This window comes from Phoenix dactylifera, chromosome 14 (genome assembly GCF_051530095.1).
Source record: "Phoenix dactylifera cultivar Ajwa chromosome 14, Ajwa_hap1_PhDact_Kaust_v1.1, whole genome shotgun sequence".
Lineage (NCBI taxonomy): Eukaryota > Viridiplantae > Streptophyta > Magnoliopsida > Arecales > Arecaceae > Phoenix > Phoenix dactylifera.
Genome location: NC_143203.1, coordinates 26,728,706 through 26,739,614, shown reverse-complemented (window position 1 = coordinate 26,739,614; position 10,909 = coordinate 26,728,706). Strand labels below are relative to the sequence as shown.

The 10,909-nt window shown below is 41.5% G+C and overlaps 2 protein-coding genes across 4 annotated transcripts; one reads left to right on the top strand and one right to left on the bottom strand.

Moving 5' to 3' along the window:
• Positions 1 to 259: 259 nt before the first annotated feature.
• Positions 260 to 1,317, bottom strand: LOC103696571 (uncharacterized). Its single transcript, XM_008778246.6, has one exon. The coding sequence runs from the start codon at positions 1,158 to 1,160 to the stop codon at positions 468 to 470; it is 693 nt and encodes a 230-aa protein (XP_008776468.1). The 5' UTR covers positions 1,161 to 1,317; the 3' UTR covers positions 260 to 467.
• Positions 1,318 to 4,196: 2,879 nt separating this feature from the next.
• On the top strand, positions 4,197 to 7,926 carry LOC103696556 (small ribosomal subunit protein uS8-like). Of its 3 annotated transcripts, none has more exons than XM_017840807.4 (4): positions 4,197 to 4,325; positions 7,062 to 7,196; positions 7,299 to 7,459; positions 7,647 to 7,926. In XM_017840807.4, exons 2-4 carry the CDS (start codon positions 7,064 to 7,066, stop codon positions 7,743 to 7,745), a joined length of 393 nt encoding a protein of 130 aa, XP_017696296.1. In that variant the 5' UTR covers positions 4,197 to 4,325; positions 7,062 to 7,063; the 3' UTR covers positions 7,746 to 7,926. The 3 variants fall into 3 exon arrangements, with proteins under 3 accessions (XP_017696296.1, XP_008776460.1, XP_088566775.1); XM_008778238.5 differs by having other exon boundaries at positions 4,199 to 4,325; positions 7,053 to 7,196; XM_088710649.2 differs by having other exon boundaries at positions 4,238 to 4,325; positions 5,068 to 7,196.
• The last annotated feature ends 2,983 nt before the right edge of the window (positions 7,927 to 10,909 follow it).

Genomic DNA, 10,909 nt, shown 5'->3' with positions numbered 1-10,909 from the left:
TTCCACCTTTGTCTGCTGATTAACTCGAAAAAGGCTGTATCTCCAAAATTCGAAAACATAGTTTTAAGAGATAATCAATAGAAGAATAATGTATCATCTAACAGCCAGAGTATGAAACGTCACCTTACATTGTACAATCAGAAGCAACTTAACATGTTTCATCCAGCTATAAGCCTACAAACTCATTTGATTTGACCAATAAATTTAAATGAAAGCTCACACGGACCAAGAATGCAAAATAATTAGAAATGCAAAAGAATAAGCACACAACCACAAATCATAAATATTCACCACTATGACCATGAGACCAGCCTCCAAATCCATAATATTATATCGTTATTAGAAGACAGTCCAGATATGGATCAAGTTTAGTAGGACATGGATACGGAAGAACATCCGAATATAAAAACTATGGATGACAGTATGTTCTTTCCGAATTCCATCATCTTCATAACATATATCACCCATTACCTCGTCGACGACCCGGAATTCAGAGAGTTCCTGTGGAGCACCCTCCCTGCCCCATTCCCAATGAAATCCTTCGAGTCTCCGATCAGATCTCTCAGTCCAAAGTTTGCTCCAGCCTTGACCTTCGTCCCCTCCTCGTCCTCCTCCTCATCCTCATCCTTCCTTCCTCCCTTCTTGTCAGGCAGCCGCTCGAAGTAATTCCCGTAGATGTACTCCGCCGAGTACCCGTTCTCCTCGTCGAACAGCATGATATGGCCATGCCACTCCCAGACCCGGTACTCGGACCCCCGCTCCTCGTGGGCGCCAACGCAGATGTTGTGGTCCCCGATGGCCACCGACTGGCCAGAATTAGCCTTGAGCTTCTCCTTGGCATCGCCGGAGTGGACAATTTTGATGATTTCCTTCTCCAATCGGGCCTCCTCCTTGGCGAGGAGCCGCCGGTGCCTCGCGCCATCGCCGAAGAAGGCATTGAGCTGGCCATCCTCCTCCTCCTCCTCGGCGTCTTCATCATCGTCGTCGTCTGTATGGAGCTGGTCGCGGAGAAGGAAGTCGTCGAGGCTGTGGGAGAGAAAGGAGTTGGTGTCGAGGTACGGAGGGCGGAGCTGGAGGCGACCCATGAGGCTTTGCAGGAGGAACTGATCGAAGGCGGAGGAGGAGGACGAGGAGGAGGATCCCTTGGGATTGGACGCCATCAGGGTTTGAGGTTCGAGCTCTCCCGAGTCCAGGGGTTAGGGTTTAGGAGGAGAGGCGGAGCGGAGGAAGGTCTTATGGGTGTGGGAGATGGGGGCCCGGTGACGTGTGATCTGCACGTGAGGTTATCTTGGGCTATCCTGGGTGCAGTGGTGGTATTCCTGGCTTTCAGTGTGCCCGTTTGCGGATGCGGTTGCGTAGGCGGATATGGTGTATTAAAAATGAATTTTAGGACCCGAAACAAACCCAAACCCGCACCTAGGGCCGTTAATGAGCCGAGCTGCTCGGGCTTGGCTCGTTAGTCAAACGAGCCGAGCCCGAGTCCAATATGAGGCTTGTTTACACCCGAGCCCGAGTCCGAGCCCGAGCGAGCTCTAGTCTCTCACTGAAAAATTTTATTTCAGCACCATAATTCATAAGAATCTGACTATATAGAGAAAAATAACCTGTTATCGAGCCCGAGCTCGAGCCCGAACCCGAGCTCGGAATCGCTCTGGAGCTCGTAATTGAAACGAGCTTTACGAGCTCAAGTCTGAGCCTTTGCTTTGCCAAGCAAGCCCGAGCTCGAGCCTAATACAGAGCTCCTTACCGAGCCCGAGCCCGAGCTTCTGTGAAACGAGCCGAGCCGAGCTCTCTCAAGCTCGGGCTTCTCTCGGCTCGTTAACAGCCCTACCCGCACCCCGTCGGCCCGCATCTGGGTGTCGCAGTGGACTTTGTGCGTTGTGGCTTGCCCATCGAGGGAAATAACTGGATTGTGCTCGTCACAAAACGCAATTTCCAGCCCTCTAGAGACCATATTTGTTTGTTTTCCGAAAAAGGAAACGTATGAAAAAAGAGATTCCGCAAGTCATGAGCGACGCATCATATGTGCCCAAAAAAAAAAAAAAAATTGGCATTGGATGCTACAAGTAGTAACGAATTAAGATTCCACGGACACATCTGAATAATAAGGTTAAAATGCATGATAAAAACCGAATCACATTTGTTATTTTTGCATCGCATCATTTTGCCTACTTATATTCTATCCGCTCATATCAACCAAACCATGTCTAATATGGATACATGCTGTATTAGAAAGAAAAAAAAATATTTTTCTGTGCACCCCAAAATCATTAACAACATATGTAGGGCTAGCAAAATATGATCCAACCCACCGACTCGCCTTGTGTTTGATCTGCAATAAATAAATTTGGATTTAGGTAACAAGTTTGGGTCGTATAATGAGTTGATCCGTTTAAACTGTTCAATATTTCGGTCAAGTTTAGGTTTTAACTGTTTGACCTATTTAACCAGTTTAATAATTGAATCGGGTAGGATTGACCAAATTACTTTGTTACTGATCAAGCTAATAGGTTAAGCATATTAACATTTTATATATATTAATGAGTTAAACATGTTATATATTTATTAAGCAGGTTAAATGAGTTAGATCGGATTATCTATTTATTAAGTATAGCAGGTGTGGATTTTAAATTCTGACCTATTTAATAAACAAATCAGATTTAGGTTTGGAATTTTTTGACCTGACCAGCATTCGATCATATTTGTATATGATCCAATTCAACCGACTGTGACCCATAAACATATGTACTGCATGAGCAATAATGTTGTTTAGGAAAAACTTCAATTCAAATATATACTTTATTCATAAAAATATTTCTACTTCCCCAACCAAGTAAAATTATTTTAACCCCCCACCAAGCAATAGTTGGATGAGATTAAAATTGAGTAAATATCTAACAGGTTCTTTTCCTTTGTGCTAAACTTCGAACATTACCTCTTATTAAGGAGACTTTACCTTGATGGCAAAAAAAGCTGTTTAGCTGAATATGAACAAAGCTAACAAGAGGAACTCTTCTTCTTTTTTTTGTGGCAAAACGATTGCTCACACTACTCTCGCATGAGCACAGCCAACTGCATCACTATTAAAAAGACTACATAGAGCAGAAAGAACAGATGACTGCTGGGTCCACAGAAAATTTCTAAAATGATGAGCAACAAATGAGGCGATCCGATTCGCAGCTCGGTTCGCCTCCCGAAAAAAGTGCTTGACTTGGACAACCCGACACTTCCACAGTATGCGTCGTGTATCACCTAGGAGCAGGTGCTCATTCCCCCGCCCCTTCTCCCGTAAGCGCTCTACCAACACAACTGAGTCTCCCTCCAGAATGATACAGCCGGTATCAATTACATGTCTCGCATATGAGAGCCCATCCTATATGGCCCTGAGCTCCGCCCCAAAAACTGAATCCTCGAAAGAACGACATCCCTTGCAACAAACAACCCAGAGCAGTGGTCTCTGATCACAAATGCTGCACCTGTGCTCCCGCCCCCGGCGGTAGAATCCTATCAAAATTCACCTTGAGATGCCCAAGGGGTGGGGGCTCCCAATAGACAAGAGCAAACCTAGCCGCTGTAATAGCGAAGAGGGGGTCCAGATGTCCCTAGCCAACTCAGATGAATCAGATCCAACAGCCTTAATGATCTCCACAGCCTGACGAAGAGCATGTTCTACCACAGACCTTAGGGGTGCCCTCCTATTCTCGAAAACTCTATCATTTCTGTCCAGCCAACGGCGATAAGCTAAATAAACAACAGCAATACCCCATCCGACAGTGCTCGGCGATCGAGTAGCATCCCTAACTAGCCGTAGAAAGTCTCCTAGCATAACACCGGGCCTCGAAAGGGGAAACGATGCCCTCCTCCACACTTGAACTGTCCTAGGGTACTTAAACAGGACATGGCTGATAGCCTCCACCAAATCTGGGCACTCCCCACATATCAGGGAAATCCGGACACATCCGGGCGCTCCCCATACATCGGGCAACTTCTTTCAAGTTCATCCGGGCCCGAGTGTTTCAGCACATATAATCACAAGCCTTCTGAGCCCGATCCGGCGGGCCCAGCCCACGACGACCCAGGAGTAGCCCTGGAGCAACGTGCAGGGGAACTGCTCCCTAGACCATATCAACCACTGGATTATAATCCAAGGGTCGGAAACTATTGATACGAGTTAAATCGCATCATAGTGTTGATCCACCATCCTCTCTTAAGGCCACATCGTTGCCCTCTCTTTGCCACTCTCATTTCTATTCCTCTCTGAGCTAGGGTTTTAGGCTTCCAGCCGCTTTGTCCTCGGCGGCGCCCTTCTTCAGTTCATATCAAAGGTGAGATCCAATCTATTCCCTTCTCGTCAATCTCGATGTTCGATGATCCATGGATTTGTGGGAATCCCGTAGAAATTTGATGGATCTTATGTTATATGTCGCTTGTATAGACCAATCTTCATGGTTTCTTAGATCTGGAGTGTTTAATCACCCATCACTTTGTTTTTCTCCATTGAATCTGATTCCTGCATGCCTCCTAGGTTTTCCGGAGCGCATGTGGTAATTTTTTAACTATATCTGTCAATTTGTTGCTTTATCCATGCTGAATTTCTGGAGTTTTTGTTTTGTCATGTTTGTGTATGCAATTTGTCTGGCCTATTTGTGGGCTTGATGCGTTTGTTCTGGCTTCAAGATCTATCATCAGTTATAGTATTATAAGTCATGCATAATTAATGGGTATTTGATACATCCTTCTCTTGAGGTAATTGCTTAGTGGAGTCAATATACAACTACTACCATTCTGTCGTGCATTTTCTTTCCTTTATTTTTTTTTGGGATAAAAAGGCACATCATGAAGAGTTTTTGGGGTTGCTTCTGTTATAATGTTTCCTTATCTTTTAACCTTTTAGATCTCCCACTTTGTTCTACTGTAAATTGCACCATGGGATTTCTTTTTTCCAGAAGCTAACTTTTTAGGAACTTGTGTATATCAATATATTAGAACATTGAGCAGCGAAGATATTTTGGTCTTGCAGTAAAGTTTCTGAATTGGTGTTTTTTTATTCTTTTCCAATATATGCAGAATAGGAAAGTGTTCGAAACTGGTTAAGCAATTATCTAAAATCCATGGCATGGAAGACTGTGGGGTTTGATGGAGAAATTTTTAAGAGTAATAATACAGGCAGATGGAGTGTTGATGTTCGTCTAAATTGTCTTGCGATTTTTAAGTGTTTTTAAGGCTGAAGGAAGATTTTCCCAGAATGATGATTGTGCCAACAGTGTTGTAAAAAAATAACCTATAAGGTGATCGCATTTACTATGTCAGAGGAAGGATCGGGTCCGGTTGTGGTATGATAGTCTCATTTATTGTCATGCTCACCTCATCTACTGTGAACCGAGTATCTTCTTTTCGAAATGGGGCTGTAGACTGTATTGTCAGTTCACAACACTGTTTCTTGCTTTGTTTCTAGAGCAAGATGCAAAGCGATTGAGTGTCAAGAATGTTATAAAGGTACTTGGTGCTTCATCTTGTGCAGTTAAAAAAAAGAAAGTTGAAATGGGAGGCACTGTTAAGAATTTTCTTGGGTTCTTTTACATTTTAAAAAAAACAATTTTGAATAGAAAGTATTCAAGGTGGGAAGGTAGACAAGATTGGTATAAATGATGCACCGATGTTTTGGGAGAATTTCTGTAAAGAACTTCTTATTGAATGTGTTCTATTTAGGGAAAGGCTGAGTTGTGATCATCCATCATGTGAACCACCAGCCATCTCAGCCTTCAATAGTTATGCACCTGAATAGGGCCAGTATCAAAATCGATCTAATCAATCTCAATAGGAGCTGACTAACATAGCTCACATTCTGTAGAGTGATTCATGATTACTTTTGTTATTTTTGCTTCTGAAGTTTAGGTCTGCAGATATTGCAATTTTAAGGAGCTTTGGACAAAAAATACTTTTGAATCGAGGTTGGTATGGGACATTAGTTTTTATCATAAGTATATAGTTGATGAGTATCAGCTATTTGTGATTATTTTGTTCGAATGATCTAAAGTGTTTCTTTAACTCCTCCCCCCTCCTTAAACTAGATGTGTTTCTGTGCATCCATTCTTCCATATATATCGTGGCATGGTTGTCGATCATTAAATACATGTTTTCACCATTTATTTTGGTGCATCGGAATAGCATACATAATCGAGTTGGTTATGCCTTGGAATATTAAAAACATGCGTTCATGTTAAAAAATTGTTTCTATAAATCTAAATTCTTTCCAAGTCTAGTTGATCACTGCTGGTCTGCTTCTTAGTTGCATGGTCTTAAATGGCACGGCTAATTACATATGTTTCCTATGCATCAAACAACCTTGTAAGTATTGCGACAAGCCTCTCATTTGCCATATGTTATGCTGGTTTGATTTTGATGTCAAATCTGTAGGCTTACATTGGATTGATAACTGATTGCACATTATTTGCTGAACCTCAGTGGATCACACTTATCTAGCTTTGGTTCAAGTCTCACTGGGTTGTAATATTTGTCTTGGTGGATGAACTAGCAGTGCCTAGGCTTGAAAAGCTGGCCTTAAATAACCAGTTTCATATTCATGTTTGTCCACTGTTTTTGAGACGGAATGTTCCTTATTTTAATTATATAAGAACTGCTTTTATCTCTTGTTTTTGATCAGTTCTCTCTCTCTCTCTCTCTCGCTATCAAACACACATATCTATTAATTGGTGTTTCCTGCACTGTTTTTTTTTTTACCATTTGTTATGTTAAGATGGGTGTTAGTTTGGTAGGTGGCTACAATATGGCAGAATAATTGGTTGCTTTTTCCTCCCTTTCATGCATGCAGTGTAAAGACACGTTGAACGGGCCAACCTATATTATTTCACTTGATATTTGGTGGTTATAGGAATAGTTTCACTGTTTCTGCAATTCTTTCTAAATGATAAGAAAGTGTATTACAAGACTTCTGCTTTTATCTGCAAGTAGTTGGCACCTCATTAGTGAAGCACATCATTTTGCATTTCTGTTATGTTGCCTACTTTTATATGCTTAAGTTCTTTTTTTAGTTTTGGTAGGGATGGTGAGAGTCAATGTCTTGAATGATGCTCTTAAGAGCATGTACAATGCCGAGAAGCGTGGAAAGAGGCAGGTGATGATTAGACCCTCCTCCAAGGTGATAATCAAGTTCCTTCTGGTCATGCAGAAGCATGGTTAGTCCTGTGATATACTTGTTATCAATATTGCAATCATTTGTTTACCAACAAAATGCTGCAATCATTTTATTTCTGATTATTTCTGTAATGGTTCTCTAGGATATATTGGTGAGTTCGAATATGTAGATGACCACCGAGCCGGCAAAATAGTGGTTGAGTTGAATGGGAGATTGAACAAATGTGGTGTTATTAGTCCTCGGTTTGATGTGGGTGTTAAGGAAATCGAGCCCTGGACTGCAAGACTGCTTCCATCACGACAGGTCAGTTGCTCTATTTAGTTATTACTAACTGGCCTTCCATATAACTTGGATGATTTTTTCTTTTAATGTTGAAGTTAACCTCCTAGTTTTATGTAACCAGTTAATATTTTAACCAGAATGCTCTTTCGATTTTTGTGTCTTGTTGGTGAAATGGTGATGAGAATTCTACTTTGTACTTGATGTGCAGTTTGGTTACATTGTGCTGACAACATCTGCGGGCATTATGGACCATGAAGAAGCTAGGAGGAAGAATGTTGGTGGCAAAGTGCTTGGGTTTTTTTACTAGATGTGGCTCTTGCGAGACAAACATGATGGATTAAGACCATCCTTTTTTTTTTCTATAAGGAATTTTGGAACTATGTATCTGTTGTTTATCCGTTGGTTTTCTTTGGTTTAAGTTTGATGTTGAATGCTGTAGGTGTTTGCAAGACCTTTATTTTGGAGGTACAAACTTGATTTCTGCTTCACTAGTTTATTCACAATCATTTTTTTTTCTCATCGACAAGCCTGGGTCAGGCTCTACAGTTCTTTCAGCTGGTAGGCTTTAAGCGTTTCAGTTGTGTATTTTTCATCAGAATTCGTGGCCTTTGACACCAGGGGAAGGTGCGATATTTCATTATCTTTGCTTAGCTAAATTTATTAAGAAAAGATTATATCACCAATAATCTACTACAACTAGTGTTGATATTAGAATGAGTAATTTGGGAAAGAAAGAAACCCAGTCCGTGCAAACAGGGACTTAGTTACTCTCGTATTTGCCTCCTTTGGATGAGTTAGGGATTTGAGTCTATATGGTTTTCTTAATTTTTTTTCTTTTTACAACATTTCATCAAAATTAGTTAGGTGCCTGTGATGCAATAGGTGCGGGGGGCCGGTTATATGCCTTTCTGGGTGTGGCCTTTGTGGAGTGCTTCTTGATGGCGGCAGCCGGCACGCTTTGCCTTGCTTTTGCCCTGAACCCTTGGGCTAAAAAGATTTGGTATTCCCGGTGGAACTCTTGGGAAGGTTTCTGGGCAAGCAGTGTATCAAGTCCCCATCCTTGTAATCCCCCAACCTTTTCATTTGTTTCGTACATCTACAATATATGAAAAACTTTATTGGCACAGCCTAGTCCTAACACTGTGCTTTATCAGAAGTATCCCACTAACCAGTTAGTTCAACCTGGATTTAGGCTGAGAAAACCTTTGTTTTTAATTATGGCTCTCCTTAATCTGTATATAATTTACTTGCATAAATGAGCTCGTTCTACGACCTAAACTGTAGAGAAAATATGGTTATTGAATGGGTCGATCTGAGCTGTTTCCATGCCAAGCCTTAAGAGTTAACCCCAGGAATCTACAGGAAAACGTCGCAATCTAAGTCGGAGAAATTATTAGTGCCATGGACCAGTCCAACCACAAACCAATATGCACAAAATAAAATAAAAGAAAAAGACCGATGAATTTTTATCTGTGTTGATTTATTGGTTGGATTGGTTCATCAACCTGGCGGTGGTTCGGTCCAACTAAAAAATTTCACCAAGTGCAAGGACCGACTGAATCCACCCACCCAACTGGGGGAGGCCACGTCTTGCACCACTGCTACCCCGAGCCGCCGCTGCCGTCCGGCCCACTTTCTCGGCCGCTGGCCCAAGCATGATACCACCATGTAAACAAGAGAGGGAGCAAGAGACGAGAGAAAAAAGGCAACACGTCTTCCATTCAGAGAAAGCACATGAAAAGGACTCACTCAATGCTATTCTCAAGGTCTTTTGTTTAGAAACAAACCAACACAACCATGAAAGAAAAATAAGGGACATCTCTCCATGTATACATGTTTATATAATACTATAGACGGGATTCCATAGCCACCTCGGCAAAGAGATGGAGGACTGCCAAAGATTCTAAGTTGCCCTGCATGGCTGCACCGATCGCCGCCTTATGGCCACCTTGGATGTCGCCGGCTATTGTTCTTGCTCCGGCCATTGCTGGGGGAGTCCAAGAAGGGACTCCAAATCCAATCGGAGAGGAAGAGGGCGTCCATGGGTGAAGGGGGACAGACTTTAATAAATGTTGGAATACGGGGATATGGAGACTTGGTGGCGAGGGGGTCTTTTGTAGTCTCATTTGGTGGGGGATCTTCTCGGCATATGCTTCGAGCACAATTCCCCCACCTCTTTGCTTTCCGTTTTCTTTTCATGGAAACTTTTCCTTTCTTTATTTTGTTCCATGTGGCAATTGCGGAATCTAGCTAAGCTTTCTTGTCCTTTAGTTTTTTTTTATTACTTGTCAGGAGCTTTTCATTGGACGGTTGGATTGAGTTTTGACAAATGTAGATGCGTTTTTGTTGATCATGAACAGATTCAAATGAGAGGATATGTATCCTGTCCCCCAAAATATGTTCAAAATAAATATTTTAGAAAGGAAAAAAATTCAGTATAACTAAAAAGGTTTGTCAGGTATTATAGTAACTTTCATCATGAATTAGATTAGGGGACCTATATGCAGTAAATTATGCTGAGAGGACTAAACATAGTTTAAATTAATTATATTAGTTTTCTGAACGTCAAAAGGTTGACACAAGAGATGTCCTTCATTCTATTTCATATTCATACTAGTACACTCCATGGTTTCTTAAATTATATGGCGTATGTGATCTCTTAAATTGACTTGGCCTGATTGCGAAGGCATGCGGTTCACCTTGTGCCATCACCAATGAAGCTCGCAATCCAGTTTGGAATTTTTTTTTCATACAAGTTTGGGCCATGTAATGGGCGTAGCTGTGCTCAGATAACGATGGACGCTATGATGCTTGATCCCAGGTTTCCATGTCAAGTGTCCGAGAGTCCTTGCAAGCAGGTTGGTTGGCACTCCGTTATCCATTCGAGTCACTTAATGTTATGTGCCATTCTTTTATACGCTAGCATCTTGCTAGCTTCTCCTCAAACTTCCAGCCTTTAAGCATTACACACACACACACACAAAAAATTCTAGCATAGCCTTCTTCCCCTATAAATTTGCTAGTAGCATCTATGACCCTTGCAATGCGCAACATTGATGAATCATCACTAGAATTATCTAGCATCAGGGTCCATCTCGCCCAATGGTTGAATATTAAATATTAATAGAAATATTATCAATATAAATAAAAAATAAAAATATTAAAAAAATATTTATTTTACTGACTATATTAATATTTATGTATTGTGTACAAAATACTATTGAATCAAACAAGGAAGTAATACCCCCTTAACCCGCATTGAAGAAGAGATTGATGCACCACCCTAAGGACCAATTTGAATGTTGCCATGTTGATGCCATTGGAGGCCATCAAAAACCATCATTCTGGTAAAATGCAAGGTACAAAAGGATCGAGTCTCAACGAGCTCCAGAAAATGATGCATGCTCTCATTTGATTTAACCACACTGGTATTAGAAACCCCATACAGGCTTTTCATAATGCATTCAGGCC